The sequence below is a fragment of the Drechmeria coniospora genome, chromosome 03, assembly GCF_001625195.1.
Source record: "Drechmeria coniospora strain ARSEF 6962 chromosome 03, whole genome shotgun sequence".
In the NCBI taxonomy this organism is placed as follows: Eukaryota; Fungi; Ascomycota; class Sordariomycetes; order Hypocreales; family Ophiocordycipitaceae; genus Drechmeria; species Drechmeria coniospora.
In genome coordinates, this window is record NC_054391.1 from 605,313 (window position 1) to 624,451 (window position 19,139).

Consider the following 19,139-nt stretch of genomic DNA (forward strand, 5'->3'; position numbering starts at 1 on the left):
CCTCATCTCTGCGCTCAAGTCCGAGTCCTGTTGGAGAGTTGCCGATCCGTTGGACAGTTCCAAGTTGACTCTCCTTTAGGCTGTGCCCGAAACTCATTCGATCGGTTCTGGTATCCATCACGACAGCTTCACGTTGGAACCAGCCGCCGCCCCTTTCCTCTGTCGGTCTGAGCCGGTACCGTACTCGTAATGCATGGACTTGGCTGCCATGGGTTGCGTGGATCGGTTGGCCGCACAGATTCCCAACCAGTACGGAGTAGTTGCGCACAGTAACCACCGTCAAGGGATGCCGGCTTCGAAGTGACTAGGTCCGGTCAGATCAGATGCCGCATCCGTCAAATTCCTGGCGGGTAACGAATCCATCCATGTCGCTTTCGCCGGCAGCGTGGACAATGCATTGTTGGTTCGTGATGTATTTATTTCCGCACCGTCTTCGGGAGCGATTCTGGCCCGTCATGTTGCCTCACAGCCTCCACCACTGTCCAACGCATGTACCACGTCAACCCTTCACCATGGTACAAGGTGGCCGTGCGGACAAATCTCCGCCCTCCTTGGCGAGAAACGGTCCGGTTGGGATCGTGTGAGGTCTCTCCTTGATGGCCAGCTCCTCTGCACCACGCCACTCGACCGTCATGACCGCTACGACGCGGAAAGCGGTCATGACGCCCCGGGCCATGGAGTCGTCTCGAGAAGGTTCTCTGTCCACTACGGCCACTGCATTTGGAGATGCCGGTCCGGTCCGTATGTGCCACTGCGTGCCGTTTATTGCAAATCGACGACAAAGTGACGGCGTCTGGTTCCATGGTTCGTCGCTCATCGCTGGAAACGTCGTGATGGTGCAATTCGGGCATGCGTAGCACGTCCTCCAGCTCCATGGTGGACAGTCTTGCGGCAAAGGTCGTGTTCCGATTTCTTCGCACCGTGAATACCGTCGTTGCTCTCATGACGAGGCGTGAGCCTCTGTGCTTCGGCCGCACGCCGGCGTGGTGTTGGCAACGGCACACGGATGTTCCATCTCTTGTGAAGCGTGACGCATGGCTTCTGGCCGAGCCGCTGGCGCGTCGCACGGGGGGGTCATCATGCGACCCCGTGTCGACGGTCGGTACACGCAAACAACGACGGCTTCGTTGTTTCAGCCGACTCTGCATAAACCGATGACGAGGGCGATGGTGGAACCTCGTCACTCCGATATCGAAACGAGGATATAAATATGGCAACGGTAGACGACGCCTGTCTCGGGGACGCTTTCGCTCCTCTTCTCATCCACTCGGCCGAATCGATTCATCGTCGACAGCAAAGATCAAGGAGGAGATGGCGAACAATGGCGGCTTGTCCCCCATAACGCCGCCCCCAAACTATCGCAAGAGTCCGATGCAGCCGGGGCGAGAGATGATTAGCAACAACTACTACTATTCGGACGGACCAGCACCGACGCCGTGGTATCGCCGTCCCTGGTTCTTCTGGGCCAGCCTGGCCACGTTGCTGGCCGTCTTGGCCATCTGCGCCGTCGTCCTCGGCGTCGTGCTACGCCGGGATCAAGTCGCACGTTTCGACAAGGCAGCAGAAACAGACGCTGGCAAGTCGGGGCTGGCCACGGCAGCGGTGACGACGTCGCCAAAGGCGTCCACGTCCACACACACGTCCACGACGCCAGCAGCTTCCTCGTCTTTGAGCCACAGCTCCTCGTCTTCAAGTCACAGCTCCTCGTCTTCAAGTCACAGCTCCTCGTCTTCAAGTCACAGCTCCTCGTCTTTGAGCCACAGCTTCTCGTCTTCAAGTCACAGCTCCTCGTCTTCGAGCCACAGCTCCTCGTCTGCGGAGACAGGAGGGCCGATGCCGCCGGTCAACGAAACGGCCAAGATTGAAACTCTGCGCTCGATTCTTGCACCGTTGACGAGCCACAACAACAAAGGTGGCCCAACCGCATCCGCCGCGCCGTCCTCGCCCTCGGCGTCGACATGGACAGCGTCCACCTCGGCAGCTCGAACGCGCTCTCTCGCGAGCACGCAGGCGGTCGAGCCAACCTTTGTTCCGTTTACGCCATCGGAGACGTCCTGCCTCGCATCCGTCTACGTTGCGCACGGAAACGTCGAGCTTCGTCGCCGGCTCGTCGTCTGGCAGGATGAAAAGAGCGAGCTCGTCGTCACCGAGTGGGTGGCCGGCACCGAGAAGACGCACAGCCGGCTTCGCGACAAGCTCGGCTCGTCACTCGTCGACGCCAAGCACGGGACGTCTCTCGCGGCCGTCGCCGGCGAATCGGGCGTCGTCCATCTCTTCTTCCTCGACACGAAGGGGGCCGTCGTCCACCTCGTCAAGGCCGCCGCCGGCAGGTGGAGGATGGGCGACCTCGTCACGGCCCACGGGCCGGTCATCCCCGACGAGTTCTCGCCCCTCTCCGCGGCCTGGCACTCGCCCGGGGGGCGGCGAGGGGAGCGGCTGCTCGTGCTCGCGTACGAGACGGCGCAGCAGACGATGCGGCTCGTCGCGACGGACAGGCCCGAGGGCGAGGGCCTCTGGGAGGCGTTTGACGTCACCTCGATGCCGACGGCCGTGCCTGGCCAGACGGACCTGGCCCGCTTCTCCCTCGCCGGGGACTGGCCGTCGACGCCGGCGTCGGTCGGTGCGGAGGAGGGAAGCGAACGGCGACTGCTCATGGCGATATGGGGCGAGGCTGGCGTCGTGGCCTGGGCGTGCTCCGTGAACAACTGGCCACCCCCCGGGGCGGACTTGCGGTGCCGCGAGACGGAGACGCTGCAGGGTGAGTGACTCTCCGGACACGACGAGAAGATGGCCGCTCACGACCGACAGACGAGACGGGAAGGGGGCTCGGATTCGGCCCGGCCCCGAGACAGCTCGGGTGGGTTCGGCTCGACGGCGGATCCGGCCGGCAGGAGGAGGCAAGGTACGACACGAGCCTCGTCCATCTCGACGCCGACGGCAGCATCAAGGAAAGCCATGTGGCGGCGGGGGCGGCTCGGCAAGACGGGGCCGGCATCAAGACCGAGGTTGCCTTTCGCGCGCTGTCGACCACGGACGAGGGCGTCGTGTTTGCCGCCTCGAAGGAGGAGCTGCTCATCTATCGGCTCGACAGGGGAAGTTGGACCTGGAAGCTGGAGGGTTCGCTGCTGTCGTGACAGGTTAGGGTTATCCCATGGGTATGTTGTTGCGTACATGACGGAGCAAGTCGCAGCCGGTCGGGTGAATGGTTGCAAGGAAACAGAGGGTGACGCATGGGGGGAAACAAAGGAGGAAATGGAGGATCCGGAGAGCCGAAGGGGGTTGGTTGGCTTCGAAGAACGGGTCGAGTGGTTGCGGGGTGTGATTCAAACAATCCATACCAGCGGGATCAGCATGTGAAATTGAAGCCGCTCTTTGGCTGTCACGTACTTGTGCATATTTCTGCTTTGAGTCTCTGTTTTGAGGCTTGATGCTGGTCCAGGTTGTCATTGTCGTCGTCGCTGTCGTCGTAGCTGTCGTTGGTGTCGTTGTCGTTATAGCTGTCGTTGTCGTTGTTGCTGTCGTTGTCTTTGTCGTTGTCTTTGTCGTTGCTGTAGCTGTCGTTGTAGCTGTCCTTCTCATTAACTGTCGTTGTCGTTGTCGTTGTCGTTGTCGTTGTCGTTGTAGCTATAGTCGTTATAACTGTCTCTGTCGTTGTCGTTGTAGCTATCGTTCCTGTAGCTGTCGTCGTTGCCGTTGTTACAACTGTCGTTGTAGCTATCGTTGTAGCTATCGTTGTTGCAACTATCGTTGTAGTCGTCGTAGCTGTCGTCGTTGACGTTGCCGTCGTCATCGTTGTCGATACAGGTGCATTTCTCGTCGCCAGCCAGTCGAGCGCCACGGCGCCAGCAATCAAAAAAACAACAAAAATGTCCCGTCTGCTGGCATCAGGCCACCTGGCACGGCGTGAATCTTCTGCCGTGATTCACAGCCGGCGATTCACGGTGCCTCCGACCCACCCCGGCGACAATTGTGGGGCGCGGGTGAATCCCGGCGCCTCGGCACCCCGGTCGGCGCGCAACGGTTGGTTGGCTGCGGCTCGGCCGAGACCCACTGGGCCGGGCCACCCCGGACGCGAGCGGGCGCTAAGCCTCATGCGGAAATGTGTAAACAAACCTCTCCACCGAACTCATCCTCCTCCCAGCACCCGCACGACTCGGTCTCGTCCACTCGCCACTAATTATATACTATACCTTTCCGCCGCTCTTGCCGACGAACAGCTGCGTCATCCTCTCCCTCTTCACTTCGGCCTCTTCCTTCTTCTCATCGTCCCAGCAGAGGATCGAATCACCCGATGGCCGACACGGAGCTCCCGATCGCCCTTCGGCGGCCACGTCGCAGCCATGTCGGCCACGAGGCGGAGCAAGACACCGTCCCAGCCAGCCCAGCCTCGTTGATCCGGACGCCGCGGAGGCAGAAGAGGACGGTCCGGTTCTCGGATCCGGGGCCCTCGCTGACGGCAAACGGAACCGAGTCGACGTCGAGCGGCCTGACGCCCATGGTTCGGCGGACGTCCCTCGGCACACCAAAACGGCAACGCGCTTCGACGCCCACCCGGAGCCGGCCTGCGGCGTCGACAGAAAGGGCGGCGGCCCAGAGCAGCGGTCGTGGCCGAGACCTGCACCACACGGCAGACGGGCGCGTCGAACGGCGAGTGCGTCGCGGCAACCTCCGGACGCTGCTCCTCAAGCTCGAGGAGCAGAGGAAGCGCGGCGACAGGCGGGCCCAAGAGGAGATCCAGCAGCTCCGAGCCGAGGTCAAGTCACGGGATCGCGAGATATACGAGCTGCAGAACGCGACAGTCGTCGTCGACACGGAGCGCATCTGGTCCCTCGAGCAGCAGATTGAGCATCTCGAGGACGCGCTCGGCCGGCGGCCGGAGGTGAGGAACGACGGCGACGACTGGACTCTGGCAGCGCGCGACCCCTTTTCCGACGACTTTATAGATGTGACGGCCGATGAACTCATGGACACGACGGCCGACGACGGTGACGATTTTGGCGACGACACCATGGCCCACCTGACGGCGAGCACGCCGTGCAAAACACCGTCGAGGGCGCTGTCGTCGTTTCCGACGCCCCCCGCGACGAGCCCGGCGACGCCCCTTTTCGGACGGTGCACGCCGCCGGTGACGGCGCCCGAGGCCGGAGTCCAGACGAGCCAGTCGCTGGCCGACGCGACGCGGCAGCAGCTGCTGGAGGAGGAAACGGCGTCGCTAATGCTCGAGGTTTCGAGGCTCACGGCGACGCTCGAGTCGTACCGCGACCTCGGCGCGCGCCTGACGCAACGGCTCTCGTCCGTCGTGGCCGCCGAGGAGACGCCGTCGCCGGGCCTCGACGCACCCCTCGACGGGCTCGAGCGGCGGGTCGAGGCGCTCGTGCGGACGATGAGCGACGGCACGGCCAAGCTCGGCCGGCTCGGCGCGTCCATTGCGGCCTTGGGTTTTCCGGGCGACGACGCGGGGGACATGATTGCCTCCCTCGGCTCCGGTCTCCGCACGGCCCGGCTGGAGCTCGAGTACCTCACGCCCGGCGAGGTTGCGCTGCCGCTGACGGCGCACGGGGCCGAGGTGCTCGACCTGCTGCTCGGCCGGCTCCGGACCATGGCCAAGAGGCAGCGGGAGGACGAGGCGACGATTGACGAGTACCACGACATTGAGCGGTGCCTCCGCCGACAGCTCGACGCGCGCGTGTCGGCCATGGACGGCCTCCGGGGTGAGCTGGCCAAGGCGGAGGAGCGCATCGGCGACGGCGAGGCACGGGTCGAGGCTCTCGAGGTCGCCAACCATCGTCTCCGTGGGGCCGTAGACGGCTACGTCCGCGACATGGGCGAGCTCGAACGGCTCGTCGAGCGCCTCGACGAGGAGGGCAGGGAGGCGCGGGAGACGCAGGACGAGCGGCGGAAGGAGGTGGAATCCCGCGACGGCACCATCGCCACGCTCGAGGCCAAGCTCGCCTCGGCGCTGGACCGGACGACGAGCCTGCAGGGCGACGTCGGCGACATGGAGCGTCGCCACCGGAACCAGCTGGCCGCCCTCGACGAGCAGCACGGCGCGGCACTGGCGCTCCGGGACGCACGGGTGCTCGAGCTCGGCGGCGAACTCGACGGCGTCCAGAGGTGCCTCCGAGCGGCGCACGAGACGATTCATGGGCTGCGTCTGGAGAACGGCGGGCTCGCCTCGCGGACCGACGAGGAGAAGAAGCAGACGAGGCGGGCCGTCGATTCGATCCGGCAGGGGCTGCGGCGCGTCCTGCGAATGAGCCACGCGCTGCTCCCCCAAGACGACGGCGACATTTCGGGCCACGAGGAGACGGGGGAGGAGGAGGATGCTGACGTGTAGGAGCTGGGTGATGGACGAGAGAACAGGTTGAGGTTGTGAGGGGAACGGTGAGATGAGGTTTTGCCTGTGCTCACTTGTACGGCGTACTCTTTGGTACGGTAGGCGTATATTGATTCGCCTGTACCTGTACATGCCCATGGGCGACGGCACGCACCAAAACCTCGAAGCAAGTGCACGCGTGTTCTACGCAGCATCCCGAAGATTCTTTTTATCCTTTTTTTCCCTTTTATTTTCCGTGGTGGCCCGATGTCGGTACGTTTGCAAGCATATAAGTATTGCACTCTTACATGAACAAGGGCAGATGCAACACCGTCGTTGCCTCTGCCACGCACGAGTTGTGGTCGACATCGCATCCAAGTACCAGTACAACAAAGTCCTTGTGCGAGGCTGCGGGAAGCGAGGCTGGCGGGAAGCGAGGCTGGCGGGAAGTGAGGCGGGTGGCTGGTGGGCGATGAATGGTAATTCGCCTCACGGCATCGGTAGCATGTACCGCTGGTAGCCTGCACAGCAAGTAGCATGGAGGTAGTCTGTGCCTAGAATGCAGGTCCCTGTACATGTCGTCGCATGTAGCGCAAAGTGGGGGGTACATGCTGGTAGCTCGTATGGAGGTAGCGATTAGCGGGCAGCAGGTAGCGTACCTACTTTCCCGGTAGTGGCCGGTACGAGGGTAGGACATGGTCCAAGGTACTGTCGCTCTGGGCAGTACCTCGTCGCTCGTGGGCGGTACCTCGTCGCTCGTGGGAGGTACCTCGTGGCTACATGGTCGGGGACGCCTGGAGGTACACAGCATCCTCGGCGGCGCCATGGCTCGTGCGCGGTATTAACCAATCACAAGTACGTTGGATGTGGCTGTTGTGGCTGTCGTCGGCAACGTCTCACTGTGCCGTCTCTTGCTGACTGTGTTCTAGACGCCACCTTCGTCCACCGCCACACCTGCAACTACAGGGCATTGTTAGTGATTACGTCATCGGCGTCGCCGTATCGAGAACCGTTCAGGGGCTCGCCAGCCTGTAGCTGTACTTGCTCGCAGCCAACCGAAGCCCCTGGCCAGCATCACACCGCGTGGCGAGGCTCCCAACCGGCAAGATGCCAGCGAGCGCAGACGGAAATCCATCGCCCACCCCACGAGGTTCCCTCGGACCAGAGTAAATCCCGACGGCTGTCCCCTCGACGGTATGGACTGATGCGCTGACGGAGGAGCAGGCCACAGAGGACTCCGGGTCGGGGAATCACGCGTCAGCCACAGGCCGCAGCCGTTCGGAACTCCGCCTCGTACCGCCGAGCGCCCTGCCACCCGTCCCCTGCCGACTCCTCATAAGCCCGCCGGCGCGCCCTTTGCTTCCTCCGACGGAGCGGCCATTGACGGCGACGAAACATGGCTCTACCCTTGTGTCGTGCACTCACGCGGCTCGTACCTCTGCGGTGCGCCGCCCGGCCGCGTCTGCCGCCGCTGCGACGACCTCACTCGGCGTCGTCGGGCAAGACGAACCCGTCCTCGGCTCCGTCCGCCCCCGCCGCACCCAAGCTCGGCTCCCGTCCGGGCTCCGCTCCCGGCTTCGGTCCCGGCGCCGGCCCGAGACCCGCGTGGCGACGGCGCCTCGGACTCGTCACGAGCATCGTCGAGGCCTACGGTCGCGCCCAGCGTGCCCGTCCCTACAGGACCCAGCTCGTCGGCGCCGTCTTCGTCTACCTCGCGGCCGACCTCGGCGCCCAGCACATTGGCGGTCGCGAATACGACCCCATCCGCACCGGTCGTTCCCTGCTCATCGGCCTCGTCGCCGCCATCCCTTACTACAAATGGTAACGTGCTCCCCTCCCTCGTCGGAGCAAGGAGGTGGTGGTCGTCGCTGACACGGCCTCGCCCGCCGCCGCCGACAGGTTCCAGTTCCTCTCGTTGCACTTCAACTACGCGTCGCCGACGCTGTCCCTCGCGACAAAGGTCGTCGTCAACCAGCTCCTCTTCACGCCGACCTTTAGCACCTACTTCTTCGGCGCCCAGGCGCTCCTCGCCGGCGACGACCTCGTCGCCACGACCGAACGCGTGCGCGACACCGTCCCCGCGAGCTGGCGGAACTCGTTCAAGGTCTGGCCGGCCGCCGTCGCCCTCAGCTTCGCCCTCCTGCCCATCGAGTACCGCGCCCTCTTCAACGGCTGCGTCGCCGTCGGCTGGCAGACCTACCTGAGCTACCTCAACAAGCAGGCCGAGCTGCGAGGACGGGGGGATCGAGACGACCGGCCCGACCAACGGGGAGACTGCACGAGGGAGCCCGAGACGCTGCTGCTGCTTCGCGGGCCTTGAGCTCGCGCCTCGGCGTCGAATGCCATCCGTGCACGGGCGGCGATTGGGCCACTGTGTTGATGGGGCGTAGACGGACTTGGGAACCTCGCCGGAGAGCGAGTAGATCTGCCATCCTCCATAGACATTTTGGTTGAGAAAAGGCGTTGGTCGTCATCAGTCCCTGCCGTCACCGCCGGTCCCGTGAGGCTTGTGCCGGAGCCAGCGGCCTGGCTTGATGGCGGACATGTCGATTCCCGAGGCCGGCCGACGAGGAGCAGCACGGCTGCCAGAGCCCGTATCGTCGGGAAGAGTGCCGGCATGCGAGGGGGGCTCGCGACGTCCGGACGCAGCTTCACCCTTGCCTCTCCTCGGGAGTCCGCTTTTCTTTCGGAGACGTGCAGCAGAAGACGGCCTGCCACGCTCTCCTCGGGAGCCCGCGTTTCTTTCGAAGACGTGCAGTCGGAGATGGCCTGCCTCGCTCTCCTCGGGAGCCCGCTTTTCTTTCCGAGACGTGCAGTCGGAGATGGCCTGCCTCGCTCTCCTCGGGAGCCCGCTTTCTTTCGGTGCCGTGCAGTCGGAGACGGCCTGCCTCGCTCTCCTCGGGAGCCCGCGTTTATTTCGAAGACGTGCAGTCGGAGACGGCCTGACACGCTCTCCTCGGGATCCCGCGTTTCTTTCAAAGACGTGCAGTCGGAGATGGCCTGCCACGCTCTCCTCGGGAGCCCGCTTTCTTTCGAAGACGTGCAGTCAGAGACGGCCTGCCACGAGCATCCCCTCGCGGCCAGCAAGTGCAACGAGCGACACCCGTCACGGTACGGCTCCGCGGGGCCGGGCGTGGGCGACCACATGTCGTCCGAATCGAAGCCGCATTGGAGAATCGCTTCGACGTCAAAGTCCCGACGCCGGTCCAGCCAACGTGTGCCGTCTCGCCTCGATCTCGTCTTCTCCGTCGCGCCGACGGGTCGTGCTTGGTTGTCCCGAGAAAGCGAGCGTCCTTTGCTGAGGGAGATTCGGTATGCGTTGCTTCGACCAGCCACCGACCGGCTTGGCTTCAACACCGGCCTGGCTTCACCCCCGCCTGGCTTCACCACCGGCTTGGCTTCACCACCGGCTGTCCCGAGAAAGCGAGTGTCATTTGCTGAGGGAGATTCGGTATGCGTTGCTTCGACCAACCACCGACCGGCTTGGCTTCACCACCGGCTATCTCGAGAAAGCGGGTGTCATTTGCTGAGGGAGATTCGGTATGCGTTGCTTCGACCAACCACCGACCGGCTTGCCTTCACCACCGGCTTGCGGTTGTTGTCTCCGCAGTGAGAAAATATCATCAACGACGGCACGGCTGCTCGTTGGCCTGAGGCAGCCGATTCTCTCGTGGCCATGCACGGGCCTCCGGCGTACCTGCTCCGTACCAAGGCTCTGCTTGCTGTCTAGGAAAGTGTCGACATGTCAGCACAAGTACAGGTACACTCGCTCAAGTACAGTATACCGTCCGTTGGAGCCGTGTGCATGTACACGTTTAGCACTCATGGCACTCCTCACAGGCGTACTCGGTGCCTTCATCGTGCTCGCATAGCGCTTGGTGCGTGGCCGGCCAAGGAGGTGCTCACGGCCCGAAACGAGTCGCAAGTGCCCGCCGCAAGAGAACGCAGCATTCTTGCAGCGTGCCTGTAGATCATCGGGCATGATCATGGTCAGGATGCCCTCTAGCCGCAGTTGCACGTACGTGACGTCCTGCAACGACAAGCTCCAAGTCTTCAATATTGCTCGTCCAATGCCTGTTGCCAAGCTGTTAGGGAGGCACATCCGCTTGCATGTACATGTACAGTGGGCGCATGTATTGAACACTTGCATCGCCCTGCACAATCTCGGGTGCGAAGGAGCGCCTGCAGCACCGCTGCCGTACGTGTAGAAGCCAAACAGATGTGGCGGTTCATCGCTTTGCTTATTGGTCCGGTCCATGAGGAGGCAGTGTCGTCATGACTGCCCGCTGCATAAGTAGTACAGAGCACATGTACAGAGCACATGTACAGAGTACGGAGTACTAGTACTAGGTACTAAGTTTTGCAAGCACTCGGTACTGAGCACATATACAAAGAGTTCAGGGTAAAGGTACAAATAGGGAGCTCGTGTAATATTACTGTACTCGCAAGTACGGAGCTCATGTACAGAGCACATGTGCAGAGTACGGAGCAAGTAGTTTTACAAGTAAAACTCCGTACTGAGCACATGCACAGCTACGGAGTGGTTTACAAGCACTCCGTACTAAGCACATGTACAGAGAGTACAGCGTACAGGTACAGAGTGTACAGCGTACAGGTACAGAGTGTACAGCGTACAGGTACAGACAGGGACGGAGCTCATGTACAGAGCACATGTGCAGAGTACGGAGCAAGTACTCCGTAGTTTTACGTACAGTACGTACTAATGAGCACATGTTCAAGTACAGACTACGGAATGGTTTTACAAGCACTCCGTACCAAGCTCCTGTGCAGAGAGTCTAGAGTACAGGTGCAGGTACGGAGCTCTTGCACAGAGCACATGTACAGAGTACGGAGCAAGCAGTTTACAAGTACGTACAGCTGAGCACATGTTCAAGTACAGACTACGGAGTGGTTTTACAAGCTTTCCGTACCAAGCACATGTGCAGAGAGTACAGAGTACAGGTGCAGGTCCGGAGCTCATGCACAGAGCACATGTACATTGTACGGAGCAAGTGGTTGTGCCATGAACTTCTCCGTACTGAGCACATGTGCAAGTACAAAGCACAGGTACGGAGCTCATGTGCAGAGCACATGTACAGAGTACGGAGCAAGTAGTTTCGCAATGAATTCCTCCTTGCTGAGCACATGTACAAGTACAGAATACAGCCACGAAGCTCATGTACGCAACACATGTACAGAGTACGGAGCGAGTGGTTTTCGCAATTAATTGCCCCGCACAGAGCACATGTACAAGTACAGAGTCCAGGCACGGAGCTCAAGTACTTGGTTGTACAGAGCACGTCCACAGAGTACTGTACAGTACTTGTTACTCCGTAGAACGGAGCAAGTTGTTTCACAATGAATTGCTCGTACAGCGTCCAGCACATGTACTTGTACAAGTACGACTACAGAGTGCAGGTGCAAAACTCATGTACATGTACAGAGTAATGATGACGCGTCCGGAATCGGATGGCCGTTCCGTGCACCGGCCAACAACGCACGCATCGCGGACCAGAGGCGAAAGTTGCCTCACCCATGCATGCGAGGTCGTCGACAAGCAAACGAGGCACGCTTCGCAGACGGCACCGTCCGTCTCGTTCGCCGCCTGCCGAAGCTTCGACGACGCCGCAAACCCTCGTCGCCTCACGTCATCGACTTCTGGCCCGCATGTCATTCGCCCTCGGCCGCTGGAGCCGCCTGGGAGCCGCCTCGGGAGCGGGAGCTGCCTCGAACGCCGACGTGGCCTCTGGCTCGTGACCCGACGACGGCCTCCGCTGCCATGCCGCCGACGCTGTTCTCGCGGCCCTCGGGCTCGCCACCGGCCTCCTCCTCCGGGTACCAGCCGCTGAGCCAGGACGACGCCGACGACATGGCTCGAGAGGGAGACGCGGCCGTCGAGACGGACGGCACGCCCGCTCCCACGGATGCCGCCGCCGCCATGCTCGTCAAGCTCGGCCGGGCGCCCGACGAACCACTCTCCGTGTCCTCGGCCGACGACGCTCGCATCCTCCGCCGCGTCGACGTCGCCCTGCTGCCGCTCATGCTCGCCGTCTACTTCCTCCAGGCCCTCGACAAGGCCACGCTCTCGTACTCGTCCCTCTTCGGCCTCATCGACGACACCCACCTCGTCGGCGACCAGTTCTCCTGGCTCGGCAGCGTCGTCTTCGTCGCCCAGCTCGTCATGCAGCTCCCCCTCTCCTGGGCCCTCGTCAAGCTACCCGTCGGACGCTTCATGAGCCTCATGGTCCTCGGCTGGGGCCTCACCTTGACCGCCATGACCTGGGCTCGCGACTTTCCCCAGCTCCTGGTCGCCCGCTTCTTCCTCGGCGCCTTTGAGGCCAGCGTCGGCCCGAGCTTCGTGGCCATCACCCAGATGTGGTGGCGCAGGAGGTTCGTCGTCGTCGTCGTCGTCGTCGTCGTCGTCGCCGCCGCACCCGCAGCCGCCGCCGACGACCTGTTGCCGCCCCGAGGCTAACCCGCCGTCGGTGCAGGGAGCAGACGATGAGAATCGGCTCGTGGTACTGCATGAACGGGCTCACCTGGGTGGTAGGTTGCCCTCGGCCGAGAATCAAACGCTCGCCGCCCGTGAGGCTGGCTAACGCGGCCGTGCCGTCGTCGACAGTTTGGCAGCCTCATCACCTACGGGCTCGCCAAGATTGACTCCCACATGAAGCCCTACCAGGTGGGATCCCGCACCGCCCCCTTCGACAGAGTACAACGGAGCAAGTGCTGTCCGGAGTGGTTCGCTCGGCCCGCTGACGCGCCCAGATCATCTTTCTCTTCTTCGGCCTCGTCACCGTCGCCGTCGCCGTCGTCATGTTCTTCCGCATGCCCGACTCCCCCACCGAGGCCAAGTTCCTGAGCGACGACGACAAGGTGCTCGCCATCGAGCGCCTGCGCGGCAACCAGATGGGCGTCATGTCGCGCCAGTGGCGGTCGGCGCACTTTTTCGAGGCCCTCGGCGATCCCAAGACCTGGCTCTGGTTCGTCCTCATCTTCTGCGTCTCCGTCCCGTCCAACGGCATCTCGACCTACGGCCCGCTCATCGTCAACTCCTTCGTCTCCGACCCCTTCCACGCCATGCTCTTCAACGTCCCCGTCGGCCTGTCCCACGTCGTCGCCGTCTCCTCGAGCGCCTTCCTCGCCATGAAGTGGAAGCGAAAGGGTCCCGTCATCGTCCTGCTCTGCGTTCCGCCCATAATCGGCCTCGCCATCCTCCTGCGCTTCCCCCACGACGACCCCTCGTGCAGGCCCGTCCTGCTGGCCGGCTACTTTTGCCTGTCCACCTTTACCGGCATCAGTGCGTCCGCCTGCTCTCCGTCGCCTCGTCCTTTTGTGCGCGTCGACGAGCACCCGCGAGCTGACGACAGCAGCGCCCCTCATCTATTCCTGGTCGTCGCAGAACACGGCGGGCGACACGAAGCGCAAGACGACGTCGGCCCTCGTCTTCGTCGGCGCGTCGGCCGGAAATGTCGTCGGGCCCCTGCTCTTCCGTCCCGACGACGCCCCGGCCTACGCGCGAGGGACGAGCGTCAACCTCGTCCTCTTCGTCGTCGCCATGGTCCTCGTCGCCGTCACCTCGCTCCACCTCGGACGGCTGAACCGCCGTCACGGTCGGCGCCGGGTCCTCGCCGGCAAGGATGCCGTCGTCGCCGACGTGAGCCTGGAGACGGCCGAGGAGGCCGAGAGGATGGAGACGCTTCGGCAAAGGCAGCGGCCGCCTGTGCAGCGCGACCAACCCGGCGGGCTCGACGGGAACGGTGACCATCGGCCGCCCTGCAGCGGCGCGAGCAAGGCGAGCAAATCATTCACGGACGCCACCGACCTGGAGAATGAAGATTTCATTTTCGTCTACTAACCTGCGGAATGGACAGAGGGGACCACGACCATCATGGCCCGTCGATCGAGGCGACGTCCGAATTTCCTTGATGACGGCTCCGCCACCCAAGATGCCCAGGAGCTCGGTGCCGCCGAATGCCAACCAGGTTGCCTGCGTCGAGGGCCAGGCATGCGAGCCAAAGGTAGCAGAGTCGACAATGACAAGATGAAAGATGAAACTGATGACGGTGCATCCGACCCAGCTGGGTGTACGGATCATGCAGAACTGGACGCTCCCCGTGCTGAACGTGTCCGTGGCAGTGCAGCGCGGTAACCTACGGTGCACTAACGTACGGCGTGCAGCGCACAAACGTAGGTGTACAGCGCGCAAACGTGGATGTACAGCGCACTGACGCACTGCGTACAGCGCACTAACGTAAGTGTACAGCGTGCATGGCACTGCCTGGTGCGGCGAGCTTGCTCGTCCCGTCCAATGGAAAGCGCCGACGACCCCCCCTGTGCTGCGAGGCCAGCGGCTGCCCAGCGTCGACCTTCTGGCGGGGTCCGGCTAAGCACTGCCCCCTCCAACCCCTCTACTGTTCCACAGTGATGTCAACACTCCCCCAAGCTCTCTGCTCCCCCCAAGCTCTCTGCTCCCCTCTGCTTCCTCAAGCTCTCCTCTCCCACCCATCATCTTCTTGCCTTGGCCATCTCCTCCTCCTCAGCATATCTTTCACGTCTCGTGTTTACCTGAGAAATCCATCAGCCAACGCGTCACTCTTAGCAGGCTACGCCCCGGCCGCTTCGCCCATCATACCTCTCCGTCCCGTCGGCCTCTGTCCTTCACCGTACCCGACAAGCTCGGCAGAGGACGCATCGGCGGAATCCAATCCTCGGCCACGACACCTCGCAGAGTCCGCATGGCATCGCCGTGCCTCCCTTGCTAGCTTCGTCATTCATCGAGAGCCGCGTGCGTTCCGTCATGGGTGACGCGTCCTGTCGAGGCTACCGCTCCGTGGCCTACTTTGTGAACTGGCAGGTCCCCAGCCTGTCCCGCGGCAAACGCCCGGCTGCTCATCTCCTCTCCTCTCAGGGCCATCTACGGACGCAAGCATTTCCCCCAAGATCTTCCCGTCGAGAATTTGACGCACATTCTGTACGCCTTTGCCAACGTCCGCCCCGACACGAGCGAGGTGTGCGTCGACCCCTCCCCGCGCAGCAGGCAGAGTCTCGGACCCCCCTCGCTCATGCTCTCGCAGGCACCTGACGGATGGCTGGGCCGACACCGACATCCACTGGGATGGTGACTCGTGGAACGACGCGGGCACCAACATGTACGGCTGCTTGAAGCAGCTCAACCTCCACAAGAGGCGGAACCGAAACCTCAAGGTCCTGCTCTCCATCGGCGGCTGGACCTACAGCGCCAACTTCAAAACCCCCGCCGCCACGCCGCAGGGTCGCGAGACCTTTGCCAAGAGCAGCCTCGAGCTTCTCAAGAACATGGGCTTCGACGGCCTCGACATCGACTGGGAGTATCCCCAGAATGCCGACGAGGCGAGGGACTTTGTCGAGCTCCTCGCCACCGTGCGCCGGGAGCTGGACGCCTACTCCCAGACGTTGGGCGGCGGCCACCGCTTCGAGCTCACCGTGGCCTGCCCCGCCGGAGCCCAAAACTACGGCAAGCTGGACCTCGCCGCCATGGATCGGCACCTCGACTTCTGGAACCTCATGGCGTACGACTACGCCGGCTCCTGGGATCAGCTCAGCGGACACCAGGCGAACCTGTACCCGAGCCCGGACAACCCCGCCTGCACGCCCTTCTCGACCGCCGCCGCCGTCGACTTTTACACGAGCCACGGCGTCGCCCCGGACAGAATCGTCGTCGGCATGCCCCTGTACGGACGTGCGTTTCAGAACACCGACGGCCTCGGGAAGCCGTACCAGGACGTTGGCGAAGGTACCTGGGAGCGGGGCGTTCACGATTTCAACAAGTTGCCTCTCGAAGGCGCGCAGGAGACGTACGACGAGCGTGCCGGCGCCACCTACTGCTACGACGCACGGCAGCGGACGCTCGTCACTTACGACACGCCGCAGATGACGAGGGTCAAGGCCGAATTCATCAGGCAACGGGGCCTCGGCGGCGCCATGTGGTGGGAGAGCAGCGCCGACAAGGCCGGGCCCGACAGCTTGATCGGCGTGGCCGTCCAATGCCTGGGGGGTGCCGACGGGCTCCTGAAGCGAGACAACTGCATCGAGTACCCGCACACCAAGTACGACAACCTCCGGGCTGGCTTTCCCAACAATTGATGCGATCGACCACCCAACGGCATGGCCAAACACACCTATGCCACTCGACGTAGGTGCCGTCAAGGATGGCCCCGTGCATGTGCCTGCTGCAGCATCTACAGGTGCCGGACGGTACACCTACATGTGACGGAGCACGGGTACCCAGCATGATACCCAGAGTCGTTGGTTTCCAGCCGCCGTGTCCATCCCCCTGCTTGCACCCTGCTTGCACCCTGCTTGCACATCTGAGCTTGCGTGCCTCTCGACTCCGATACAAGCTACGAGGCGATGGTGGACGCTTAACAGGCAGCGTGTGCCAGCAGGTGTGGAATTCCTACTTCATATCAATCATTATTATCATCATCGACTGTGTGAAATTGCGTGTTGATGCCTTGCACTGAGACGGTTATCGATTGCCCCGCCATAAACTGAACAGCAATCTTATCAGCACGTGACACCGCACAACAGCGGCACCCAAGATTCATCAATTCGTCGCTTGGTCCGTGCGCCCGGCTTGACGGAGCGACTGGGAAAAATTTCACGAGGCGAAAAAAGGCTTGAGCGGAAAATCTCGAGGCACCTCGCAACGACGAAAAAGTCCCTTCGACCGACCCCCGTCAGCAGTCAGACTCTTCGGCACGGCAAGGCCTGGCGACGACATCTCACCATGTCACACATCGACTACGCCCTCTTCGAGGCCCCCGTCGGCTATGCCGTCTTCAAGATCGTCCACCAGGCCGACGCCGTGGGCCTCAAGCTGAAGGAGGTCCAGCAGGCCTCGGTCGACCTCGCCAAGTTTGGCAAGATGGTCAAGCTCATGAACTTTACTCCCTTTGAGTGCGTGGATGCCATTCCGCTTGCCCCCTCTCATTCGTCGATTCGGGGGAGCTGACAGCCTGCGGCAGCGGCCACGCCGACGCCATCCACAACATCAACGAGGTGTCCGAAGGCATCTGCACCGACTTCCTCAAGTCCGTCCTCGAGCTCAACCTCCCCAAGACGAGCGGCAAGAAGAGCAAGGTCGTCTTGGGCGTCACGGAGAAGAACCTGGCCGGTGCCATCAAGGCCGAGTTCCCCGGCCTCGAGTGCGAGACGGCCGACACCAACCAGATCGTGGCCGACGTCATCCGCGGCATCCGTCTACACGCCGAGAAGCTCATCGACGGCCTCAGCGCCGGCGACATCGAAAAGGCCTGCCTCGGCATGGCGCACGCCTACTCGCGCGCCAAGGTCAAGTTCAGCGCGACGCGCAACGACAACCACATCATCCAGGCCAGCGCCATCATCGACACCCAGGACAAGAGCCTCAACCAGTTCCTCATGCGCGTCAGGGAGTGGTACGGCTGGCACTTTCCCGAGCTCGTCAAGATTGTCTCGGACAACCTGACGTACGCCAAGCTCGTCCTGGCCATCGGCAACAAGAAGACGTTGACCGACGACAAGGTCCACGAGCTCGCCGCCCTGCTCGAGGAGGATGGGAACAAGGCCCAGGCCATCGTCGACGCCGCCAAGGTGTCCATGGGAACCGACGTCTCGGACGAGGATCTCCAGATCATGCTCGGCCTCACCCGCAACGTCGTCAAGCAGGCCGAGAACCGGCAGCTGACGTCGAGCTACCTCAACAGCAAGATGGGATCGGTCGCGCCCAACCTGCAGGCCCTCATCGGCACCACCGTCGGCGCCCGCCTCATCTCGCAGGCCGGCTCCCTCAACAGCCTGTCCAAGGCGCCCGCCTCGACGCTGCAGATCATGGGCGCCGAGAAGGCCCTGTTCCGCGCGCTCAAGAGCAAGAGCAACACGCCCAAGTACGGCATCATCTATCACAGCAGCTTCATCGGCAAGGCCTCGGCCCGCGACAAGGGCCGCATATCGAGGTACGTCGCCAACAAGTGCAGCATGGCCTGCCGCATCGACAACTTCTCCATGGAGCCGACGACGCGCTTCGGCGAGGCGTTCAAGGAGCAGGTCAACGACCGCCTCGAGTTCTACGCCACGGGCAAGAAGCCCTCCAAGAACGCCGACGTCATGGTACGTGCCTCGTCCCCGAACGCGGGGTGGCGGGTGAATGCTGACTCGTGCGCAGAAGGCCGTCATCGCTCGGACGGATGCCGAGAAGGAGGACGACGAGATGGTCGACGCTCCCGAGCCCGCGTCGGCGAAGAAGGCGAAGAAGGAGAAGAAGGAGAAGAAGGAAAAGTCCAAGGACAAGAAGCGCAAGCGCGACGAGGAAGAGGCCGCCCCGACGCCCGTCAAGGACGACGACGGCGAGAAGAAGAAGAAGAAGAAGCGCAAGTCCAAGGCGGCTGATGACGAGTAGAGCTCGGGCACCGGCGTCGGGACGACCGCCCTTTCGTCGTATTCCCGGCGGCATCCGGAGACGCATGCCCCACGGTGCCCGAAGGCGCCGCGGAGGCGGGAGCCCTGCGAGGATACCCCGAGGTCGAAGCTCTCGACGAAGCGGTCGAGGAAGCGCGGCCGACGTGTCGCAAGGGCAGATGCAAGAACGCTGCGGAGCCAGCACGGTCACCTGTGAACTGGAGGCCGGCCAACGGCAACGCGGCGCAGGGGTCGGGGGGGGGGGCATCGATGGCCATGTACAGCATCTGACGTCGCTTTCACCACGGGTGTTGCCATTTTGCTTAAGGAGTTGCAGGATAGGCTGTGGCGTTTTGGGGGCATCTAGGCTTGTATTTTCGCTTTGATGTATGGATCATGTAGT

At 62.6% G+C, this 19,139-nt stretch overlaps 9 protein-coding genes across 9 annotated transcripts; 7 read left to right on the forward strand and 2 right to left on the reverse strand.

Moving 5' to 3' along the window:
- Window positions 1-632: 632 nt before the first annotated feature.
- DCS_06022 (uncharacterized protein) lies at window positions 633-3,357 on the forward strand (the record flags this gene model as incomplete). Its single annotated transcript, XM_040803314.1, has 4 exons — window positions 633-741; window positions 1,295-2,758; window positions 2,809-3,096; window positions 3,143-3,357. The coding sequence occupies 4 exons, from the start codon at window positions 633-635 to the stop codon at window positions 3,355-3,357; spliced, it is 2,076 nt and encodes a 691-aa protein (XP_040653418.1).
- A 22-nt stretch (window positions 3,358-3,379) lies between these two features.
- Window positions 3,380-3,790, reverse strand: DCS_06023 (uncharacterized protein; the record flags this gene model as incomplete). Its single annotated transcript, XM_040803315.1, has 1 exon — window positions 3,380-3,790. One exon carries the CDS (start codon window positions 3,788-3,790, stop codon window positions 3,380-3,382), a length of 411 nt encoding a protein of 136 aa, XP_040653419.1.
- A 501-nt stretch (window positions 3,791-4,291) lies between these two features.
- Window positions 4,292-6,337, forward strand: DCS_06024 (uncharacterized protein; the record flags this gene model as incomplete). Its single annotated transcript, XM_040803316.1, has 1 exon — window positions 4,292-6,337. One exon carries the CDS (start codon window positions 4,292-4,294, stop codon window positions 6,335-6,337), a length of 2,046 nt encoding a protein of 681 aa, XP_040653420.1.
- A 1,375-nt stretch (window positions 6,338-7,712) lies between these two features.
- Window positions 7,713-8,141, forward strand: DCS_06025 (uncharacterized protein; the record flags this gene model as incomplete). The annotated part of the gene is made up of 1 exon (XM_040803317.1): window positions 7,713-8,141. One exon carries the CDS (start codon window positions 7,713-7,715, stop codon window positions 8,139-8,141), a length of 429 nt encoding a protein of 142 aa, XP_040653421.1.
- A 380-nt stretch (window positions 8,142-8,521) lies between these two features.
- On the reverse strand, window positions 8,522-9,463 carry DCS_06026 (uncharacterized protein; the record flags this gene model as incomplete). The annotated part of the gene is made up of 1 exon (XM_040803318.1): window positions 8,522-9,463. One exon carries the CDS (start codon window positions 9,461-9,463, stop codon window positions 8,522-8,524), a length of 942 nt encoding a protein of 313 aa, XP_040653422.1.
- Window positions 9,464-11,855: 2,392 nt separating this feature from the next.
- DCS_06027 (uncharacterized protein) lies at window positions 11,856-12,791 on the forward strand (the record flags this gene model as incomplete). The annotated part of the gene is made up of 1 exon (XM_040803319.1): window positions 11,856-12,791. The coding sequence occupies one exon, from the start codon at window positions 11,856-11,858 to the stop codon at window positions 12,789-12,791; it is 936 nt and encodes a 311-aa protein (XP_040653423.1).
- A 26-nt stretch (window positions 12,792-12,817) lies between these two features.
- Window positions 12,818-14,174, forward strand: DCS_06028 (uncharacterized protein; the record flags this gene model as incomplete). Its single annotated transcript, XM_040803320.1, has 4 exons — window positions 12,818-12,862; window positions 12,939-12,998; window positions 13,085-13,616; window positions 13,690-14,174. 4 exons carry the CDS (start codon window positions 12,818-12,820, stop codon window positions 14,172-14,174), a joined length of 1,122 nt encoding a protein of 373 aa, XP_040653424.1.
- Window positions 14,175-14,207: 33 nt separating this feature from the next.
- Window positions 14,208-16,441, forward strand: DCS_06029 (uncharacterized protein; the record flags this gene model as incomplete). The annotated part of the gene is made up of 5 exons (XM_040803321.1): window positions 14,208-14,403; window positions 14,456-14,506; window positions 14,583-15,104; window positions 15,182-15,329; window positions 15,394-16,441. 5 exons carry the CDS (start codon window positions 14,208-14,210, stop codon window positions 16,439-16,441), a joined length of 1,965 nt encoding a protein of 654 aa, XP_040653425.1.
- A 646-nt stretch (window positions 16,442-17,087) lies between these two features.
- Window positions 17,088-18,737, forward strand: DCS_06030 (SIK1-like protein; the record flags this gene model as incomplete). Its single annotated transcript, XM_040803322.1, has 3 exons — window positions 17,088-17,257; window positions 17,326-18,448; window positions 18,504-18,737. The coding sequence occupies 3 exons, from the start codon at window positions 17,088-17,090 to the stop codon at window positions 18,735-18,737; spliced, it is 1,527 nt and encodes a 508-aa protein (XP_040653426.1).
- Window positions 18,738-19,139: the final 402 nt, after the last annotated feature.